Below are 24,718 nucleotides of genomic sequence, written 5' to 3' on the forward strand. Positions count from 1 at the left end.
ACACACACACACACACACACACACACACACACACACACACACACACACATTAGAGGCTGGGGAGTGAGCCTGAGACAAGACAACTTTTACCAGGCCCCCAAGGCCCTGTTGGGAAGCAAGCTCTAGACGACCACCAGTCCAGCACCCTCAGGCCTCATGCAGTAGACCATGACCAAGATGATCCCTGCCAGAGATAACCTGGAGCCATGCCTCCTGGGCAGGGAGTGAGCCTGAGCCAACCACCAGTCCAGTGAGCGGTAGGTGGAAGTGGGGGGAGTGGGACGGATAGAGATGTGTGTGTGTGGGGGGAGGGGTTAGCATCAGACAGACAGCCCTGCCACTTGTTTGCCAAGCAACTACAGTGGTGAAGGAGAGATGCCCTCCCCTGCTCTCACCCCCTGCCACATTCCGCAGGCCAGAGAGCTGGTCCCAGGGTCATGAGAGTGAAAGAGCTGGCCCTGCCCCTCATGGGCTACAGCACTCAGCAAAGAGGGCCCTACATCTTCATTGGGCAACACAGTGAAACTGACTTTGGTGATAGGAGATGGTTGTGGGTGAGCCAGCCAGGCCTGAGGGTATAAGATGGGGAAAGCTGGCCCAGCCCCTCACCTGCTGCAGCACTCAGGAGAGCAGGTCTGATGGTCTGGACACAGGTGAGCCAGCACCAAGTACATGAGAGCTGGTTCTGTCCTTTGCTGGCTGCAATATTGGTTGAGCTAGGCAGGGTAGTAATGGAAAGCTTGCCCTGGAGGTGTGGGTGTAGGAGAGCAGGAGAGATAACCAGTTCAGATACCTCCCAGGCTCAGATTCAGTGCTTTGAGTTGGCCCACTCCAACATCTGCCCCATCAATGAACTTACGGCACTCATGAAGAGGCCAGTCCTACAAATCCGAAGCTATAGAATCTCCATGACACAGGGTAAGAACAGGATATCTGAGAGGAATCCCATGAGATTCCAGTATTGATAGTGTAGCAGAGGCCAAAGCTTCAAACCAGATCAATGACTCACTGCAAGTGTGGACCAAAGGGTATACTGTGGGACATACTGTGACACACTACAGCTATCATGTGATGGTTTGCATATGTTCGGCCCAGAGACTGGCACTATTAGGAGGTGTGGCATCATTGGAGTAGGTGTGTCACTGTGGGTGTGGGCTATAAGACCCTCAACCTAGCTGCCTAGAAGTCAGTCTTCCACTAAGCAGCCTTCAGATGAAGATGTAGAACTCTCTACATCTTCGCCTGCACCATGCTTGCCTGGATGCTGCCATGTTCCCACATTGATGATAATGGACTGAACCCTGTAAGCCAGATCCAATGAAATATTGTCCTTACAAGAGTTGCCTTGGTCATGGTGTCTGTTCACAGCAGTAAAACCTAACTAAGACAAGTTGGTACCAGGAGTGGGGTATTTCTGTGATAGGCCTGACCACGCTTTTGTTTGGAAGAATGTGGATTTTGGGACTTTGGATTTGGAAAGCAGTGGAATATGATAAATAACAGCTTAATGTGCTATCATAGTAGGAATATGGAAGACTTTGTTACTGAGAGTGTTCTAAATTGTATGGACTTGGCCCAAGAGGTTTCAGTGGAGAATTTCAATATGTGGCCTAGAGACTGTTTTTATGGTAATTTGGTAAAGAATTTGGCTACTTTGTGCCCTTGTCGGAATAGTCTACCTGAAGCTAGGGCAAAGAGATTTATATTAATTGCATTGACAAAGGAAGTCTCAAAAAAGCCCAGCAGAGACTTTATTCTCTGGAAAAGTCTCATGAAGAGCATTTTCAACAAGCATAGCAAGCTGAGAAAGGAAAAATATACAATATATGGCTTGAGTATTAAAGAGGCACCAGGAAGTGAAATGGAGCTGAATCCAGTGTTCAAGGATATTAAATTAAATTAAGGGAGTAATGACCTTGTGGCAAGATTCCACCTGGCCAAATTTAGTAGTACAAGCCTTTAATCCCAGGAGGCAAAAATAAGCAAATCTCTCTGAGTTCACGGCCAACCTAGAACAGAGCAAGTTCTAGGTAAAGAAAAACTTAAGCCCAGGTTTGGTGGCCCGCATCTTTAATCCCAGTGCTTAGGAGACAGGCCTGCAGATCTCTGAGTTCAAAGTCAATCTACAGAACAAGTTCCAGGACAGCCAAGCTTAGGCAGTGAAAGAATTGGAAAACAGAAACCTGGTGATAATGTAATAGAACAAGGGGCCATGTTCCTGTCCCAGCAAGCAGCAGAACTTGGCAGCTTTGACCATGTGGCTCTGGCTTTAGAGTCCAGAATAAAAGAGACTTCTGAGAAAATTGATGCTGGTTAGCTGGAGCTAAGAAATTAGTGGTGATTAAGAAGAGACCAGCATCACTGAGGTGAAATCTTCTGAGAAGTGTTTTCTGAAAGCACAATGAAGTTGTATTCCAGAAGTGGCCAAGGTTGTACCTTGTGCTACAACTGGACTTGGTAATGTGTAAGAGTTGTCCAGGTGGTACTAGTTTTGAAGGCATGAAGGTGTCGTGAAGAATAGCTGAGTCTTGGCACTGTGAGAGGCCATGGAAGGCCACTGATGAAGGTACAGTCCCAGCTGCAGTTGACAGCCCAGGACTGAAGGTGTCATGCAAAGGAATTGAGTTTTGGTACCATGAAGAGAGCCTATGAGAGGCTACTGGTGAAGCCTAGCTGCAGTGGAAGACCCCAGTGTATTGGAGATGCCAGGACCATGGGCTGATCACCAAGAACAGCAACAGCAATGGATCAACCTGAGCTTAGAGTGCTACAGAGGGCAGAGTTGGAGAGTGAATGCTAACCCTTTGGAAGAGCCCAGAAGATCATGTGTGGATCCCAGACATTGAAACAAGAGTTATAACACTGAAGTTGCCTTGGAGAGCCCAAGATGTTTGAGATGCCAGAGCCATGGCTATCTCAAGAAAAGCTAAGAAAAGCTCTTAACAGGGAGTGGAACCAGCCCAGGTGAAAGACGTTTGGTGCAGTCAACAAAGATGAAAAAGGATTTGGAGATCTGAAGACTGCTTTGACATCAGACATAGAGTTTTCCCAGCTGGTTTCCTGTCTTGCTTTGGGAATTACAGTTAAGTGATTGGATGAATCTCAAAAGAGATCTTGACTTTTGAACTTTTAACACTGTTGAGACTGCTATAGACTATGGAGACTCTATAAGTTAGACTAAATATATTTTGCATTATGCTATGTTTAGGTATGGCCCCCATAGACTCATGCATTTGAACAACCCTATGGGGGCCAAGGAGTGGAATGTGATGGTTTGTATATGCTCAGCCCAAGGAGTGGCACTATTAGAAGGTGTGGCCCTGTTGGAGTAGGTGTGGCCTCGTTGGAATAGGTGTGTCACTGTGGGTGTGGGCTTTACAACCTTCATCCTAGCTGCCTGAAAGCCAGTATTCTGCTAGCAGCCTTCAGATGAAGATGTAGAACTTTCAGCTCCACCTGTACCATGCCTGCCTGGATGCTGCCATGCTCTGGCCTTGATGATAATGAACTGAATCTCTGAACCTGTAAGGCAGCCTCAATTAAATGTTGTCCTTATAAGAGTTGCCTTGGTCATGGTATCTGTTCACAGCAGTAACACTCTAACTGAGACATATCACAACAAGATTTTTTTTCTTCTTTTGGGAGGGGAGACTACAAGGACGGAGGGTGGATACACGGTGACAGGGAGATGAGTGGGATTGGGGTGCAAGATGTGAAATTTACAAAAAAAACAATAAAATGTTTAAAAGGTATATATTATATATTTTTAGACACAATGCTGTTACTCATTTAATAGGCTATAAAAGATAACTTTTATATGCAGTGGGAATACAATCTAAGTGGCTGTCCTTTGTGATATTCACTTTATTGCAGTGGTCTGGGAACCAAACACAGTATCTCCAAAGTATGCTCGAATATAACTCTAAGCTATGCAAACCAGTTCACTCAAAAAGCAGGCCAGTATTGCCTGGGTTACAAGAGGGTATGGAAGGATGCCAAGAGACATGACACAAGTTCTAGAGGTGTCAGATGACCTAGTTATGGTTACTACTGCTGTGACCTTGACCAAAAGCAATTTGGTTTATTAGGCTTACTCTTCCACAGTATAGCCCATCACTAAAGGAAGTCAGGATAGGAACTGAAGTAGGGCTGGAACCCAGAAGCAGAAGCTGATGCAGAAGCCACAAAGATTGCTGATTATTGGCTTGCTCAGCCTGCTTTCTTATAGAACCCTGGACCACTAGCCCAAGGATGGCATCACCCACAATAGGATGGGCCCTCCCCCATTAATCACTAATTAGGAAAATGTCCTACAGCCCGATCAAAGGGAGACATTTTTTCAATTGTGGTTCCCTCCTTTCAGATGATTCTAGGCTGTGTCAAGTTGACATAAAACTAGCCAGCACAACAGATATGTTTACGGTCATGATGCTGATGGTGGCTTCATATATTACATATTTCAAAACTTACCAACTTTTGGTGCTGGGGAGCTGGCCCAGTCACTAAGTGTTTGTCATACCAGCATGAGGGTCTTAGTTTGGATTTTCAGCACCCAAGAAAAAGGCAGGTGCAGTGGCATGTATCTGCCATCCCAGTACTGGCAGAGTAGAGACAGGCAGATCTTTGCAGGTCACTGGTCAGTCAGTCTAGCTGAAATGCTAAGCTCCAGGTTCAACAAAAGACCCTTTCTCAAAAAATAAGGTAAAAATCGATTAAGAGTGTGCACTTATTGTACATTCTAGGCTATAAATACATGTATGCGCATGCACCATGCACACACAAAATATGTACACACACATACAAAACACTTTATCAACTTTCATACTGTTGGTATAGTTAACTGTATATCAACAAATTATATCTAGTTAAATCTCCAATTATAACCAGAAAGCAAATTAGCAGTGAGTGCAATGAGAGAAATCATGAAAAAAATTTAAAAAGCTTTGATTAGGAAACATGACTTGTTACGGTTGTAACACAGTTGTAGAAAATACGCTTAGCACCTGCAAAGCTGTGAGTTCAATCCCCCAGCATAAGATGAGAAACAAGTCTTGAGTCAAGGCTAGAACTCATAAATACATGCTGTCCAGGTCAACTGCTAAAAATTATGTAAGGCTATCGTCTGACAAGTAGTGTAAACAAATTCATATGTACACTTTTCCAAAGATTTATTTATTTTACTTTATGTGTTGCTGTTCTGCCTGCAGGGTGTCAGATGCCCTGGAGCTCGGGTGGTTATAAGCTCCAGGGGGATTAAAGCCTCCATTTTATTAGATTAAATTAAGTTCTAGAAACCATTCTACAAAAACTAAAAGATCGGGCACCAGAAAAATAGGCAGGATGTTGTCAGTGTTGAGCCAATTCATCCATATTCTGATAGCTAACCACAAGCCACTCCCAGGGAAATACAACCAACTTTAAACAAGAATTTTCTCAACTGCCTTCCCACATTTGTCGTATTTTCTGAGCTACCCCTGTAAATCTAAGTCGAGTATTTCCCAAAGCACATAAAAACTTTTTATGGTACGACTGAAACTGCAGTACAGCATACAGGTATAATAGGGCAGAGGTGAGAAATCTCATTATTGCAACCTGGGCACGGGCATCTCTTTATACCAGGAAAGACAAGCTTTAAAGGCATGTGAGGCACTGACCTGGGGATGGGAGACAGGGGATGTGGAAAACCCAGCACAAGGGCATACACAGACTGCACTGACTGTACGCTGCGCTCAGCATAAGCTAGAGAAGGAGGAAAAGACTGAAAACAGACCACACGGCAGGAGAGCCTAGGACAGCAGCAGCCTTGGGCTAGGATCCACAAGCATGAAGAACAGCTTGTTTTGGTTTGGGGTTTTTTAGTTTTGTTCTCTTTTGTTTTGTTATGTCTTATTTTCCAAGACAGGGTTTCTCTGTGTAGCCCTGGCTATCTTGGCTGTTCTTGAATTCACAAAGATCTGCTTGCCCTGTCTCCTGAGTCTTGGGATTAAAGATATGCCTTTTCACTTAAAAAAAAAAAAAGCATTTCTTTTTCTTTTATGTGTATGGGTGTTTGTCTATGTTTGTCTATGCACCACATTCATGTGGTGCCCACCAAGGCCAGAAGATGGCATTAGATCCCCTGAAACTGGAGTTACAGCCGGTTGTTAACCACCATGTTGGCCCGGGGAACCAAACCTGGATCCTCTAGAAGAACTGCTGCTCTTGACTGCTGAGTCATCTCTCCAGCCCTGCTCACTGCTTCTTTATTTTTCAGTGAACTATGCTATGGCGGCCGGAGCTTTTGAGCGTGGTTACAATTGCTGTACGTGCAATGTCATGGCGGCCACCAAGCATCCGTCCCCACTTCTGCTCTGTAATGACTCATCTTGATCAGCTCGACTGAACTGTGAACACACAGGGCACTAGTGAAACATTCTCTTGGTGTGCCTACAAGTGGATGTGCATACTAGCAGTGGGTTTCCAGAGACCAAGGATGGAACATGCCTTTAATCCCAGCACTTGGTAGGCAGAGGCAGGCAGTTCAAGGACAGCCTTATCTACAGCTTGAGTTCCAGGACAGCCAGAGTCTCTGTCCCAAAAACAAAACAGTAACAACAACAACAACAACAACAACAAACAACAACCAAAGCTCTTAGGCAACAATGATAACAAAAAGACTGAGGCAGCATGGGAGGCCTTCCCTGTCCTTACTGACTCACTCTCTCCTTGCTAACTACTCTCTTGCACTGTTCTTCCTCAGCCTTCCAACAAACTGTTTTTGCTTGGTTTCATCACACACTTCTCTGGACTCATCCTCCTCTGTTACCCTGCAAGCTTGTCTCCTTCAAGCTCTAGTAGGTATTTCCCTTTTCTCACGATATTCTCACCCCAAGTGACTTAACCTATGGCTTCTGTTTCAGGTACCACCCACAGCCACCTATAACTCTCAAAGCCACAGCACTGTCATAGATTAGACCGGGATCCCAGTCTATTTATATCTCAATTTGACATTTTCACTGGATATCTCACAGGCATTTTCTTAGGCAAAGAATCCACACCTTTGGCCAGAATTCTCAGGATAAGAATTACCACCACAGAGTACTTTCAGAAAAGAACATAAAGTCCAAAACAACAGTGCTACAGAGGTTGATGAATAAACTGCTCTACAAACGAGTTTCTATTCTCTCATGTCTTCAAAGCTTTTTATGCAAACATACCCTTTACTGATACACAATAGACACCTGAGGAAGTCAGAACAATGGTGTGACTGCTTTTACAACATCTATCTGGTAATAATAAAGGTATTCTCAAACCAATGTCAATATTTCAATATAAGAGAGTCCAAGAGACTGCAAGATGGTCTATAAATTCAATATACTGGGCATCTGCACAACTAAACAAGTAAATACTAATGTTTATACATCTAAAGAATATTCTAAAGACATACTGATAATCGTAATGAAACTGTATATAAACATAAAATATTACCTTCTAATTGAGGAAACAATTAAAAAACTGGGTTTTTTTTTTTGAGACCTGGTCTCTTTAGGTAGCTGTGGCTGGCTTGGAACTCACTATATAGACCAGGCTGGCCTTGAACTCACAGAGATTCACCTGTCTCTCTAATTCTAGGATTAAACGTGTGTACCACCGTGCCCTACAAAAACTCTTCTCATCACTTGGTCCTCTTCCATATAGAAAGGTGAAACACACCACTAATTCTTTACAAAGTGAAACTAAAATAAAGGCAGAGAACTGAAAATAGGAGTTATCTTTTGACTCCCTGGACTTTCTCCCTGTGCAATTATGGAAACTTGCCAACACTAATAATATGCTCAAATAAAAGGAATCTGGTTTCTATGACAGTGAAACTAGCTTATTCTTAAGTGAAAGAGGTGCTCTAGTAGAAAAATAGCTTCTCATGGAGGTGTAAGTCTGCCTCTTTGACTCACAGAACTAAATCCTAAAGTCTAACTCAGCACAGTCTCCATCCCTGCTCACACCGCTTTCTGACGACTCCCATTCCCCGATTCTCAAAGCACTGCTCCTTAGCGATTTACTTAGCCAGGGCTAGGGATGCAGCTCAGTCAGGAGGATGCTTGCATGGCATAAACCCTGGGCTCAGTACTCAGCACAGCAGTTCAAACCTAGAATCCCAGCACTCAGGAGGTATAAGCATCTATAGTCCAGGAGTTCAGGGTTGTCCTCAGTTACATAGTGACTTCCAGACCAAGCTGAGCTATAGAAGACCCATCTCTAATAATGACAATGACAATGACAGGAAGAAGAATTTAGCATTTCCTCCTGAAACCTTTACGTGCTTCAAGCTCATATGCCCCAGTGTAAATGTCTCCTCTCCCCACACTTCCCTCCTGGGAGCTGTGTTTACCTGTACCTCAAGCACTTGGGAGCACAGACCACGGTAGGACTTAGCCTCAAATCCCCTTCTTAACACTGCTTTCTCCTCTTTACCACCTTGGTCTTGTCAGGTGTGACGAGCCAAGTTAAAGATTTCTAAAATCAGGTGACGGCACCAAATCTGGGCTAAAGCCCCAGTTCTGCCACTTGTTAAGTATAATCTTACATCAAGCAGACCGCCTAACCTTTCTAGGGCTCATTTTCTCATCTTTAAAATAAAAAGAATAAAACCTACCTTATCAAGTTATTGAAATCTGCAAATTAGCTAATATCTCTAAAGTATTAGGAATGATACCTAATACAGTTCAAATATTCGGTAGTTACTGCTACCATGAAGGATGGCTGGCTCAACTGAACACAGAAACCTGTGTAAAATAACTGACTCACAACAAGGGTTGCATATATATTTTAAAACTAATTTTACTCTCTTGTCTTAATTTCAATAGCCTCCTAGCCATTAGTCTTCTCTGTTCCCACAATGCCTTTAGCTGGGCTCCTAACTGCTCTCGGTATGAAGTCCTGCCCGCTCCTGACACACTAACCTCCTTACGATCTTGTCTGCATGCTTTAAGGCGCACATCTTGCCATTTATTTAGCTCTGATCACATCAGAAATGTCTCTTTCCTCACAAACCGCTGCTTTTGCCTTGGCAGTCCTTTACCCTACAATTCCGTCTTTATCTCATACAGTTCCTGGTAACTCAATACCGAGGTTTGAGAAGTCGTCCCTTCCTACCACAGAGGCCCTTGACTTTGGTTTAAAAACAGTTTCTGTGGTCTCATATCTTTTCCTTTCTCTTCTTCCTTCCTTTCTTTTGAAAGATTTTATTGATTTTATGTATATGACTGAGTACACTGTCTATCTCCTCAGACACATCAGAAGAGGGCATCAGATCCCATGACAGATGGTTGTGAGCCACCATGTGGTTGCTGGGATTTGAACTCAGGACCTCTGGAAGAGCAGGCAGTGCTCTTACCCACTGAGCCATCTCTCCAGCCATCTTTTATTTCTTATAATAACAGCTGCCACCAACGGCTATTGAAAATGCACTACATTTCAAATTCTATGTCAAGTTCATTCAGATAAGATGCTACCTTATTTTAGTCAACACAGCGCCTTTATGAGACATATTTAATCCTCATTCATAAGGAGGTAGGAAGCAGAGCAGGGAGTGGATACTTTATAACTCTTAATACAAGGCACGATGATGATCGACTTATTTATCTGCTTCCGTTTTCCTCAGCCAAGTCTGCTGTTTTGAAGACTGATATTGTAGCTTTCATTTCTCTTATCTCTGTATCTAAGACATCCACCAATAAATAGAAGCACCATAGGCAGCTGCTAAGTTAATGGAAACCATATCGTTTAATTCTCATAAGTAGGCAAAGAGAAGCTGTTATAAATTCATGCTTACAAAGCAAACACATGATTATTTTAAAAAGTGGTTTTTGCCTTCAAGCTAAAACACATAATCTTTATCAAAGAATGCATAAATTTAGTTTCTTCAACAAGAAAAAAACAAAAAAATTTTTCTTAATTCTGTGTCAACAAGATGATTTAAGCCTTCTGTTGCCACCTGTAAAACAATCAGTAACTCTCATATTACTTTCTGAGGTCAAGAGTATAAATCTAGGGAATAAGATTATCTAGAAGAAGACAGTGATAAAAAACCTTAAGGAAAATTGTTTATCTTTTAAAGGCCAGTAGTCTTGCTAAATAAAAATTCACCACTAATTATGCCATGTGTCCTAAGAGTTAGGTTAGACATCAAACCTACAGAAAAGGCATATTGGTTTTAGTTAAATAAACTGGGCTAAATGCATTTCTATTCTGTCTTTAACCTATTGGACTCACAAAGAACTGAAAGATATCTTTAATGTTAATCAGACCATAATTATGGCTAAAAGATAAGACACAGTAAGACAAACCTGGCACATGGATTACTTCCTCAGAGCCGATATTCTTCCTTAGATCCTAGTGTTGTTATTGAGAAAGATTACATAGCCACAGTTCTGAAGAACATTAAGAACACAGATGATCTGAGCTGCAGATGCAGTAGTCAGTTGACGGCTTGCCTAAAATACACAAAGCTGCAGGTTCAATCCCAGCATGCCTGCAATTTCAGACACTGAGGCAGAGGCCGAAGGATCAGGAGTTCAAGGTCATCCTCAACTACATGCTCAGTTCACTATCAGCCTCAGCTACAGGAAACCCCACTTCAAAAAAGGAAACATCGCTAAGATATTAGAGCTCTACCAAAAACTACACTAGACAACTTCATGAGGATTTTTTCCAGGACCCACCAACCTAGCCTGACACATACACTCATACAATTTCTCTCTCTCCCTTTCCCCCCTTTTACACGTTTTATCACGTGGCTTTCAGACAAGAGTATCATCAGTATCGTTACACACCTTGGAAGTGGGATATACATATAAGAATAAAGACATACACAAAATAACAAACACCTCAGAGGAAATTCAGTCTCACCAGTGGAATGTCACATAAAAGCTTCCTGTGTCCTCGCACACTCTACTATAAAAGAAAAAAAAAATACAGAATCTGCCAAAGTATCATGGTTAAGCCTGTGATTCTAGCATTCAGGAGTAGTGATAGGAGGCCACATTTATGGAGATTTTGGGGATACCCTGGGCTACATAATACCATAAATACTAAAAAACAAAACAAAATGAGATGGAGAGATGGGCCAGTGGTTAAGAGTAGGTGTTACTCTTGTAGATCACTAGAGTTCAATTCTCAGCACTCGCTCTTATACCTCCAGCTCCAGGGAATCACACATGCACACACACACACACACACAGAGAGGCACGCACGCACGCACGCACGCACGCACGCACAGACATACACACATATACATACTTACAAATAAATCCTTAAAACAAAAATAATGAAAGGAAGGTAGTGAAGGAGAACCGTCACAAGGAGGAGGAGGAAGGGGTGGGGAGAGGAGGAAGGAGTGCAAAGGCAGAAGGCAGAAGGAGAAGAAATAACTGAGGGGTTGAGGATTTAGCTCAGTAGTGAAGTGTATGACCAGCAGGTATAAGGCGAGGCTCAGGGTGTGACCCACAGTAAGTGTATCAATCAATCAATCATCAATCAATCAAGTTTGGCATGGCAGTATAGGCCTGAAGTTATAGCACTAGGCAGGTGAAATTTGAGAGTAATCTGGCATATACAGTGAAATCCTATCTCTAAGAGGCAAGGCCCAGGGAGCCCTAATGGAGGCCTCTGGCTATGTGTGTCTGATCTGCCACCAGAATCGCTCTGTTTTCCTAGTCCCTTGGTGTCACTGGCCAAGACTCACTACCATGTCCAACTCCCTGTGCTCCCAAAACATCCATTCATCAAAAACAGGACAGATGACAGTCTTCTTTAGGTTGGGAATTCGGTCTGATTCTCTAGCACCCAATTTCCTAAACTGTGTGCCACTCTTTCATACAGGATTATACAACTTAATAGAGGGCTCATAAAAATTTTGGCAAAAGCAAAAGGTTTCTGAATACCTAACACTGAAAATTCAAAGTTACATCATGGCTCTCCTATGGCATTGATTTTGAGATTAGTACGTACTTTGTACTGTGCATGCCATTAAGCAGTACCTGAAGCACCTCAGCAGATCTGAGAATACTGTTACATTGCACATTGCAGAGTTTTTCATAGAAAGCTTCCTGCTCTTAAAACAGAGACTTTTTGTGTGTTCCTACATCATTCCTCAAGATGAAATTATTATATCTTAAGATTATATTAGCTGGAAACTTCAAAGTTAGCAAATCTTTAGCTTGTATTGTGTTAAGAATATTTCATTTTTAAAAACTGTTGTTAAAAGTTGGTAACTGAATTTCCACTACATATATTGGTATATATGTAGTTGTAACTGAAGTCCACTACATATATTTCTCCAATTCCTGTAATCATCATACCAGAAAACAAGTATTATACTCATTTCAGAGGGCTGAGGCAGAGTGCCTGTAAGCATTAGGAGCCATGTAAAAGCCAGGCATGGTAACCCCAACACTAAAGAATAGAAACAAAGATCCTAGGGGCTATCCTAGCCAAAATATCAAACTCTAGGTACAATGAAGAACTGTGTCTCAAAAATAAAATGGAGAGTGACAGAGGTAGACACTCGTCTCATCCACCTCTGACCTCTATATGCCCTACAAAAAAATTAAAAGGTAAGGCCATATTTCATGGTGAGAAACTGTAAGCTTCCATATTTAAGTGTGAAACAACCAAGAATGGTTCTTCAACCATTTTCTCTACATTGTATTGGGAGTCTTAGCAAATGCAATCAGACAGGAAAAGGAAATAAAGGCTAGTGACTAGGAAGTTAATGTCTTTGTTCAAAGATAGTAGTATGTCATCTAGATAGAAGTGCTAAAGAATCACCAAAAATCACTCTTGGAACTAATATTAAAAGCAAAGGTATATTGAAAGTCATTTTTTCTATGTCAACAAGGAACAGGGAAAAAGCAGATTGTAAAAAATATATACTTATGTTAGTAATCAAAAGAGAGAAGATTTGATTATGTTAGTAGTCAAAAAAAAAAAAAAGAGGGGAAAGAAAAGAGAGGAAAGAGAGAAACAAAGCTGAGCTAGGGAGAGGCTCAGCAACGGAGAACACTGGCTGCTCTTTCACAGGACCCTGCTTTAATTCCCAGCACCCACATGGCAGCTCACAACTGTTTGTAACTCCAGTTCTAAGAGATCTGACTCTGGCTTCTGACCTATGTAGGCAACAGGCATGCACCCATGTGGTACGCACGCATATATGTGAGCAACACACGCACACACATAAAATAACAAAGCCACCACCCAAACAAACACACAAACAAACAAACAAACAAACAAACAAGACCCCCCCAAGTTGTTCTAAAACCAAGCAAGTACTTATGGACTCAGATACACTAACTGTAAAGTCTGTGAGGTAAAAGGAGAGCTGAGACGATGTATGAGGAAAAGAGTGAAGGCCGAGGGCTGAAGCTCCAGATTTAATAAGCATGTGAAACATTCTGAAGGAATGAACGAATAGATCAGTAGGACAGAACAGAGATTTCAGACGCACATAAACATAATTAACTGACCTTCCACAAAGGAGCAAAGGGACGTAACGAAGAAGAGACAGTCTTTTAAATAACGGGGCTAGGAAATACCTGAGTGTCTTCACACAATAAATTAACACAGACTTTGTATTACTTATAAAACCTTAGGGGCTGGAGAGATGGCTCAGTGGTTAAGAGCACTGACTACTCTCCCAGAGGTTCTGAGTTCAATTCTCAGCAACCACATGGTGGCTCACAACCATCTGTAATGGGATCCAATTCCCTCTTCTGGTGTGTATGAAGACAGTGACAGTGTCCTCATACATAAAATAAATAAAAAAAATTAAAATGTTTAAAAAAGTAAATAAAATAAAAATAAAACTTAATTCAAACAGTGCAGCTAGGCATGGTGGCACATATCTATAATCCCAGAGCTTCAATGCCTTAAACAGAAAGGTTATGAGTTCAAGACCAATCTGATCTCAACTGCAAGATCCTATTTTCAAAAAAACACAAAGCAAAACAACAAACAAAAACAAAAAGCCACTTCCAAAGCAGGCATGGTGTAATCAAGAACTATACTCTCAGTACTGAGAAGAGCAGGAAGTAGCAACAACAGCTCAGGATTATTCTTACATACACTGAGTTCCAGGCCAGCCTGGGTCTTGTCTTAAAAACAAAAACAACTCCCATCTAAAATGAATTATAGAGCTGAATATAAAATAAAACCATATAGCTCCTAGAAGATAGCAGGACTGACAAAGCTGGATGATTTGCACGTGGTAGCATTAATCCATGAAAAAGAAATGATAAAATAGATTTTGTTAAAATCTTCTGCCCGGAAAAGACACCCCGTCAAAGGGATGAAAAGATATGACAAGAGACTGAATGAAAATATTTCAAAAGATTTTACAAAGACCTTGTACTCCACACAGACATACATAAAAACTCTTTAACGTCAAAATAAAATAACAGTATCACTGAGGTGGAGAGAGGGAGCCAGCCAGTGCTTCCTCTCCTGACCTGTATTCATGGTGCTGGAAGGGATTAGGCCTGCGACTGAAGGAGCAACATAAACATCCATATCACACAGCTACAAACTTTGTAACTTACAACAGAGACCTGCCTGCAAGGTGTACGGTGCAAGAGTGGTACAAACGTCACGGAGTGACCAACCACCTTCTGATCCAGTTTTAAGACCCACTCCAAAGCCTGAGAACCTGAGACTAGACAGGTGATGAACCTAAAGGAATTTTATCTTGAGCCTAATTCTATTATTCTGCTAAAGGAACATAGCAATAAAATGACTCCTAATGACATAATGTTATACCCCTAGAGCAGAAATCATTCAATTATCATTTGAAAAGACTCTTCCTGCAGTAGATGAAACTAACATTGACACCCACAACCGGACAGTGTGCAGAGTGAGACTTTGGAGTAGTCAGTCCTAAATAGGATGTCTTTTCCCCTCCCCTCAAGGCTCAGGGTCTCTGTGAAGAGGAAACAGAAAAAGTACAAGAGTCAGAGGTGGGGGATGGGGGATGGCTCTAAGGATAAAGCATTTTCCAGACACAGGCTGATACACATATGAACTCAAAGAGACCAAGAAGGCATGCACAGGACCTACACAGGTTCAAACCAGAAAACCCCATCACTGAGAAAGAGACATGGACACAAAGTGCCATACCTAACAAAGAAGCTATTTGCAACTGTCACCTGATAGGAAAAGAAAAACCAGATTTTTTCAAATGGAGTCTCACTGGGTATTAGCAACCACCCCATGCCCATGAGTAGTTGGCCAACAAAAAACAGATTTCAGGGATTTCTGTGTACTTTTTATTTTGTTTTGTTTGTTTGTTTGCTTTTTGGTCTTATTGGTTTTCTTTTTTTTTTTTTTTTTAGTTTGTTTTGATGTCTTAGGTTTGTTTTGAAAAAGAGAAAGAACATGAAGTTGCATGGAGGGAGGCAGGGAGGATCTGTGGGGAGCTGAAGAGAGGAAAGAATATGATCAAAATATATTGTACAAAAAATTAATAAAAATATAAACATAAATAAAAACAAATAGCCCAATTAAAAATTAGACAACAGATCTGAAGAGACACAGAACCCAAGAAGACAAGCAGATGGCAACTTAGCCTGTGAGAAGACACGTGGGAAGACACTGCATGTCACAGGCCACCAGGGAGCATGTGGGAAGACACTGCATGTCTCAGGCCACCAGGGAGCTGAGCCATGACAGGGAAATACCACCCCTCTAATACACATTTATTAGAATGTCCAGACCCCAAACCTTGACAACATCAAACGCTGACAAGGACATGAGCAACAGGAATTCTCTCACTGCTGGTGGGAAGGCGAAAGGCGACACTGTGGAAGACACTATGGAAGTTTCTTACAAAGATAAAGCAGACTTTGCACATTATCTAGAAATCACACTTCATATTTCCCCAACTGAGCCAGCAATATATGTCCTTGGGAAAATTCACACAGCAGCTGTTATAGTAGCTTTATTCAAAAGTACCAAATCGTATAAGCATCTAAGATGTCCTTAAGCAGGCAAAAGGATACTTAAAACAGTTCTACATCAAGAAGGTAGACTACTAATTTTTTTAATTAAATATTTTTTAAAACAGCTATTTGGCCAATAAAATGTATTAACCAGTAAAAATGTTTCCCACCAACTAGACAACCTGAGTTTGTTCCTTAGGATGCAAGAAAACTGACTCTCACAGGCTGTCTTCTGACATCCACATGTGTGAGAGGATGCAAGAAAACTGACTCTCACAGGCTGTCTTCCGACATCCACATGTATGAGTACCCCCCCCCCCCCGTACAAACAATACATTTTTAAGAGAAACAACTATGGAAACAAGAAAAGTAAGTGCAAGAACCTTAGATTTGTATCACTAGCCATAGGAAACTGACCTGAAGAGCTTACCCAGACACTGGAGGACGTGAAACCACAGAGCAGAAGAGGGTGGCCTTAGAGGGAAGACATGGCCAAGCACAGGTTTTCAGGGCAATGGAAACAATTGTATGATGTGTGTGTGACACATCTCATTACTATATACTTGAATATACAACACCAAAAGGAAACTTACAATATGCCATGAACTCTGGGTACTGGTGTGTCGATGTATGCTCATCAGACCTAGCAGACTGTCCTAGTGGGAAAGCTGTGCACTAACAGCAGGCGGGAGGTTATCTGGAGGTTTCTCTGTCACTCAGTTTTACTATGAACTTAAAAACTGTTCTAAAAAATTAAGTTTATTAAAAAACAAAACAAACAAACAAAACCAAGTAAGACATGGTAGTGTACCTGTAATCCTAGCTTTTGGGACACAGAGGCAGGAGAATGACTACAAATTTGAAGTTAGCTTGGTCTAGATAATGAGTTCCTACAAAGTGAATGTGTCTCAAAAAAAAAAAAAAAAAAGAAAACAAGAAAGACTACAGCCTGATAATTGCTCCTTTTTTTTTCTTTTGGGTAGTGAGTGGTATGGCGGCAAGGGATTGAACCCAGGCTGCCATGAACGCTAAGCGTATGTTTTACCACTGAGCTACAGCACGAGCCCAGACGTGGTGATTTCCAGCCCTTGGTGTTAGCAAGCATTCCATTGCCCTGACTGGTCACTTCAGTCTCGGAATGAGAATCAAAGCACTTACTTTTCAATCCTCCTCTTTTGTTCCCTTTGCCTGTTCTGTTCCTTCACTTGTTCTCTCTCGATATCCATGAAAAGCCTCCTGTGTCTCAGATACTGCTTTTGACGCTAAAGGAAAGAAGTTACAATTATCAAGCCCATCCAGACAACTTTGCAAAGAAGGGTAATATTTTTATTCTAAAGAAGAGAAAACTGTCAGATATCGAAGATATATGTGATAAGACCATTAACTTCCTTCTAGATTGACAATGGGACTGTTTTCAAGTACATAGCTGTTTTGTTAATAGTCAAACTAGTAAAAGTGAAAATTTAGTAAAAACTGAAGAAGTTAATATGATCTGAAAACACACACACACACACACACACACACACACATATCAGATTGCCCTCAGTATATTCCACTTGTCAACAGTACCTAGGAAATTGTTATATTTGCCACAATAAGGTACATACTATATTTACTCTGTGCTCTCAAGAAGTATCATAAAAGCAGGGCCGCAGAGAAAGGGAGGGAGGCATTCTATAAAACAACAATAGCTCATTTAACTTGTAAAGACTAAAATCACATCACAAAAACATACTCCAAGCCCAGCCACACATGATAAGAGAAGTACAAAAGAGATGAGGTATATCAGAGTATCATAAACAGAATAAACATAATAAAAGCAAGTGCTCCTCTACTGTGCATGATCTGTTTATACCTCTGGATTAACATACTCTCTTTCAAGGACACAGGCTACTCAAAGAGATGACACATCTACACATACACTTGGTAAAAGAATCTTCATCTGAAGAGTGACTCTCATTATTGAAGATGCTGCAGAAGAATGTTTCCCATTTGACACTGGCGTGTGGTTGGCCAGGATTTAAAACTATTAGTTTACACTACTTTTTCACTGAAGGGCCAGGAAAGCCAAAAATAAAAGTACTCTCTTACGTAAGTTATAGTGGCAAATATGTACAGCTAGAAATTCACTTGAATCAAATCTGTGATTTCACATAAATGCAGCTTAAATCCCAAGTGCCTGTAAGAGAAGTTAAGCATATCATACTGACTGAACATCTTCAGAATTTCTGACTTTTCTTTTCCATTTTTAAAAAATATCTATTTATTTTTATATGTCCCAGCAGGCAACATGCATTTTGGGTTACACAAATCCTTCATTTCTCTTGTGCATGCTGGTAAAGTGTTCTGCATGTACGTGTGCCTGTGTGTGTACCAAGTGTTCTGCATGTATGTGTGCCTGTGTACCAAATGCATACAGTGCTTGCAAAGGCCAGAAGAAGGCATCAGGTCATCTGAGTCTGTGCTATGTAGGGGTGGTTGTGAGGCACCATGTAGGGGCTGGGAACTGAACTCCCGTTTCTCTCAAGAAGCAGCATGTGCTCTTTCCTGCTAAGCTATCGCTCCAGCCCCGGAGCCTGTTGTTCTAATGAGTTAGACTAGTGAACTGCTTCCAACTTCAAACAGAATTCAGAAGTAGCACCCTCACATACCTCTTTTTTGTCTTCTTCTTGATCCACTCCAGACTGAAATGGCAGCAGAGCCTGCTGTTCAATGCTCAGTCCCGACCGATACTCCTCACAGACCTGCTACAAAGTCCAATGACAAAATGTGACAAAACTACCAAAAGCTCTGTGAATCCTCTTGATGTGTCTGTCTGGTATGGCATGGGAAAAACTGGGGCTGATTACCTACTATATCTTTTAGAAAAAGTCTTAATGTTAGTTGGTACACCTACCTGAGCATTTTATAAGCCAAGCAATAATTTCTAACTTTTAGAAAGGAAAAAAAATTACTTTAAAATTCCTTAAGCGAGTCATAGGCAGAGTCATAGTGACCTGTGCCCTGAACCTTCACCCAGCTGATACCCTGTTCTGAAAGATATCTGTATTCCCCCTGAACACCCACGCTCCGGTGTCATCCCCTTCCCCACATCCTGCCTTTCTGTGTTTATAACCACTGTGTGAATGAATTACGATTTGAGAAAAAATAAATTATAAAAAAAAAATTACTGGTTGTTGGGTGGTGGTACACGCCTTTAAACTCACCACTTGGGAGGCAGAGGCAGGCAGATTTCTGAGTTCGAGGCCAGCCTAGTCTACAGAGTGAGTTCCAGGACAGCCAAGGCTATAAAGAGAAACCCTGTCTTGAAAAACCAAAAAAAAAAAAAAAAAAAAAAAAAAAAAAAAAAAAAAAAAAAAAAATTACTGGTCTTCAGTACTATGGGAAGACTATGGAACCAGACCACTCCAGGCAACAGAATCTTTTGGAAGTGATAAAAGTATTCTCATACTGACTGTGCGGGCTGCCAACCCTGTGAGCACTCACAAAATACTGAACCCTTGTACTCACTCTCATACTCAGAAATTATACACTCATTCAAATCTGTATGGAACCCCAACATTCACAACACTTACATAGTCCTTTGCAGACATGAAAGATTTGAGTAACAAAAGAATGCATGTTGCTAGCTGGGGCTGTTTCAGCTCTCATGACATAAACACGCATCTTTTCTGCAGTCTACTTGGTGACAAATTTGATGTGGTTTTGTGCATTTTTGTTGGTAATTTCTCTGGTAACATGACCCCCTTATTATACTATAGATATATTATTATTCATAAAAATAGAAAGGTTGTGGTGTGCATTCAAGAGGCATATGCGTGCAGTGGGTAGGGGTTATTATGTGTCTCACAGAGAAAATACATGTGAGGTTAGTTTTATTCAGGTTTGAGTTATGATGTTGCTGGCTGAGATCAACGTTAAGGGATCAACCATATATATCTTCTTTTTGTGGTGCTGGGGCTGAAACCCAGGGGCTTGTGCACATGAAGCAAACACTCTACTACTGGGTTGTATCCCCAGCCAAACCATATAAATTAAGTCAAGACCTTTACACAGCAATATATAAAACAAATATAACATGTATATTAACTAAATGACTATAAGTAAGCCATGGTACACATGGTCCGATGCTCTAGATAAGGAAGAGCATTCAGTGGGGAAAAGACAGTCTCCTCAACAAACAGCATTAAGGAAACGGCTATTCACATTCAAAAACTGCAACTCAGCCTTTAGCATATACCGTCTACAAAATTTTAACTCAACATAAATCAGATCAAGAGATGTAAACAATATAAGAAAGCAAACCAATTCTAGTATATATGCCTTGAAGAGGGGAAAGCTACTTAACACAAAGAGTTGGCAATTTCCTGAATATGATACAAAAAAATACAGGTAACATTAAAAATAAACAAACTGGACTACATTAATACTTGCATACAAATGGACACTGGCAGAGTTAAAAAGGTAACACAGGAAATGAAGAAATGTTGAAATCAGGTGTGCTTGGAATCGGACACGCTCCCCCATCTCTCCAGATGTCCATACACTGGTCCCCAGGTACTGGTGCTATTTTGGTAGGCTTCACAACATTCAGGAGGTAGAGCCCAGTTGAAGGAAGTAGCTCTTTGGGAATGTGACAGTGAAGGTTATACTGAGTCCCCAGTTCCTTCCTCTCCTTCTAGCTACCATGACTTGAACTTCCCCTTCACATATTGCTGCCTCGATGGTATTTTACCCAAGTACCTGGGACCAAGAAACTATGGAGTGAACCTTTCAAAATCATGAACCAAAATAAATGCTTCCTCCTTTAAGTTGTTGTCCCAGAGATCAGAAGTATTATAAACCCCAAAGTAGGTTAAGTCACTCACACACTATTAAGTCTGTTAACTGAAACCAAATGGGTTAACTTATGTCCTGACAACAGCAAATCTCTTTGTCATTGTGTCTGTTTTGCCTTGCTCCCTTATGACCCACTTTCCAAATGCTTGACACTGCCATCAGCCTTGCCTAAAAAGAAGAGTAAGGGAAAGCATCCAAGAAAGCCACTAGTGGGATGACTTCCTATTCATCAGCATTAAGTTTAAAGGAATCAGGAATCCCTGGTGTTCCTGGTGACCTATGGACATCATCAAAGTCATGTAACGCAATCAATTACTACAAGAGCGGTCAGGCTAGGGGTAGAGTCCAAAAGAAGAATACTTGTCCAGCGAGCATGAGGTCCTGAGTTCCCATCACAAACACACAAAAAATTAATCATCAGCCCAGGCTCATCTGGCTACTGATAAATTTAGACTTCCAGAACCACCATGTAAGCTTCGCAGCTTGTAACCTCTGACAAGATGGAACCTGGGTGTGAAAAGCCTTCCATCTCACACTTGCTAGCTTGTAAACAAAGTTTTTTTTCTCCCACCACTGTCTCTCTACTTACTGGATTCAGTAGCAGAAAGAGACATTTCAATGTTATATACCCATGTTTGTTAGAGCTTATTTACAAACAACCAAAGTGTCCATTAATGGAGGAATAAATAGAACACACACATACATACACACATTATTAACGATTTTAAAGTGAAAATACTGTATTATGCTATAGCACTATGCTAAATGAAGCAGGACAGTCACAAGAGGACAAATATTGTACGAAGCTACGTCATGAGGTGCTTAAGGAATCAGACTCCGAGACTGGAAGCAGGATGGTGGAGCAGGAGAGAGGGGCAGGCTTCTGTTTAACTGGTACAGAGTTCCAGATATAGATGGGTAAAAAATGTTTTAGAGACAGACAGTTGGCAGGCTGTCTAATACCGTGAAGGTACTTACTGCCACTGGAGCACATATTTGAAAATGTTTAAAATGAGCTGAGTGGTGACTGATAACCTGTAATTCCAATATTCAGAGACTGAGGTAAGATTTCACGTTCAAGGCTAATCTGGGCTATATATAATATATATGAAGATTCTGTTTCAAAAATTTAAAAATATACTTACATTATAAATAAAAATGGTTTACATGGCAGTTTGTTACATGTCTCAAATATTCATGTATTCTGGGAGCAGAGGGTTTTCCAGGTTCTCACTCATCAAGCACTGTCCTACTGTCCCCAGCCCTCTGTGGTTTGCTAGTGTTTAAACATTCCATAAGAATTTATCTGGCGATTACATGCACATATTCCAACATTTTGATTTAAATGTTTTATAAGGGTTTATCATATAAGAAACAAAGAATTATTTCTTCATATTTCATTATTTTTTTCCTGTATTCATTTTAAAGATTTTTTTCCTTTTAAAACTTGTCTATGGATAAAACTATCTCCCAGGCACTTGTGATAATGCCTGCATGCATGTCTGTTTGTCATAATCTGGGTCAGGGGGTGAGTTTGGAGCAGTGTCTGTCCTCCTACTGGCTTCCAGTGGGTAAATGAAAAGAAGTCACAGACATAAGAAGTTAGAAACACCTCCAAGAGGGCATAAGTACCCCTAAATGTTTATATATTTCTACTACACATAAAAACACAGTATCACAATTCAATAGTTGAGGTTTATAAAGCTGAATAATCGATATGCAATGTCATTATTTAAAAATATATGTGATACACAACCCAATAAAACACATTTGAATGAATGCATGTGTATGTATGTGTATGCAAACTAAGTGGTCTAGATTGATGAGCTTTAAGCTGCTGATAGTAGGTATATCTGGAACAAAGGAAAGGCTGAGGAAATAGAATATGGAAAGGCAACTTTGATCTTTATACTGTCTACACTCCTGCATTTAAAATTTTGCATTGAAAAATTATTGAAATGAATCCTAACTGATCAATTTGGGAGTACTAAAATTAAATTACCATCTATAGATAACAGGTTCTATCTGACTGTATTGTGAAAGACAAATTGAAACAGGATGGAAAAGTCAAAGCCAAGAAGTCAGTTTCGTAGATCAGACAAAGTGGAGGTGACACTGGGTGACAGTTAAAAGGCCAGCTAAGGAATGGCAAAGGTCTGAGCTAAAATGATGGCAACAAGAATAGAAAAGTTGAGTGTGAAACTGCCCCAATCTGCCTTACCAGGAGGATCTGAGGAGGCAGGATGACTTAAGGAAAGGCGTTTGCTGCACAAGCCTGGAGACTTGAGGTTGACTCCTAGAACTCAAGGAACTGTAGAAGGAGACTACTAGTTTGGCTTTCCATTGCTGTGATGGATAAACACTAACCAGAAGCAACTTAGGAAAGAAAATGGTTTATTTGGCTCACAGATCATGGCCCATCATTGAGAGAAGCTAATGCAGGAACCTGACTCAGGAACTGAAGCAGAGCCCGTGGAGGAACGTTGCTTCCGAGGCCGCCTCCCTGGCTCACTCATCCACCTCCACTATACAGCCCATGAGCATCTGGCCAGGAAGAGCATCACTCACCGTCAGCTGGGACCTCCCACGTCAAACAGCAAATAAGAAGATCCCCTCATGCATGCCCACAGGCCTCTCTGAGGGAAGCAGTTCTTCAGCAGGGGCTCCCTCTTCTCAGGCGGGTTGAGGTGACAGTGACACTAACGATGACAAACTGTCGCTGACCTCTACACACGCTCCATGGAACACCACTCACATTATGTCATGTCATAAACACACAATAATAAAGATTTTTTTCTAATTGAAAAGGGACCTAAAATCAAGGTGTGGAGGAGATATAGAAACAGTCCCTAGGCTTGGATCTTGCACAATTAAGTAGGTAAAGTAACTGCTCTGGAAGGAACACTCAGGACACCTTCAACTTGGGGAACTTACAGAATGTAAGAACTGAGATAGTCACTGGGTATTCCTAAACACATTTCAAAATCATCAAAATAAAATATCTGGCGGCTGAAGTCACAGAAGTAAATATTATGGAGATGGTAAGGGAGAGGAAGTGAGGATTATTATTATGGGATGGAAAGTGGAGAGGGTGAGAGGAAGGCAGAAAGGGAGGGAGAGAGACACACACAGAGAAACTGAGACTGTTCAGTAATTTTAAAAATATAGCATACTAACAGAAAACAAATTCAGTAAACAGGAAGGCTCAGAAAAAGTGATCAAAATTTGAGGAGTGAATCGCAAAGGGGGAAGGGTTCAGGAGGAAGGGTTCAGGAGGAAGGGTTCAGGAACAAGCCGTCTCCTATTTCGAGGCTGCAGAGGGCCAGCAGCATATCAGAAGTCAAGTATCCGCTGATTTAACATGAATGGATCTAGGAACCTTCTAAACAGTATCCAAGTTCAAGGGTATTGCTGAGGACAGTAATCAGAACATAGGTAACTGAGAAAGTGCCTATATGTCTAAGTCAGTGGAAGATAAAAAGGAGCTAGTTATCATTGATTCTTTTTAAAAACCTGGTTGTTATGATCACTAAAATTAAATTTGCGGATCACAATTAGGTTAAAAAAAATATGAGTATCATGAAGAATTATGAATCTTCAAAACCACTGTCTACAGAACTCAGGAAGAATCTCATTTTCATCTCTGTGGTGCTGGAAAGGAAGCGAGGGCCTTGCACATGCTCAGGAAGCTCTCTACCGCTGAGCCACAGTTCTCTGGGCCAAAGTCGTCTTCAGTTTTTGATTTGTTTGTTTAAATGGAAAACACTTGAGAACATCTATACAAGAGAAGTAGTTTAAGATACAGTCATGATCTAAGATAATTAAAGACACAAGAATCTACAAGAAAAAATAAATAAATGTAGACTATATATCAAAAAAGAAACTACTGTTGCTCTAACATAGTCAGAATA

General features: G+C 41.1%; 1 protein-coding gene across 1 annotated transcript in view; it reads right to left on the reverse strand.

The window, feature by feature from the left end:
* Ccdc15 (coiled-coil domain containing 15) overlaps positions 1-24,718 on the reverse strand; it is a 66,334-nt gene that overhangs the window by 11,714 nt on the left and 29,902 nt on the right. Inside the window, exons 9-10 of the mRNA XM_028755837.1 lie at positions 18,620-18,715; positions 17,127-17,230 (exon numbers count right to left, since the gene is read on the reverse strand). Of these exons, the coding sequence (XP_028611670.1) occupies positions 17,127-17,230; positions 18,620-18,715 (200 nt within the window). The remainder of the gene's footprint in view (positions 1-17,126; positions 17,231-18,619; positions 18,716-24,718) is intronic.

This window comes from Grammomys surdaster, unplaced genomic scaffold (genome assembly GCF_004785775.1).
Source record: "Grammomys surdaster isolate TR1022 unplaced genomic scaffold, NIH_TR_1.0 126086, whole genome shotgun sequence".
In the NCBI taxonomy this organism is placed as follows: Eukaryota; Metazoa; Chordata; class Mammalia; order Rodentia; family Muridae; genus Grammomys; species Grammomys surdaster.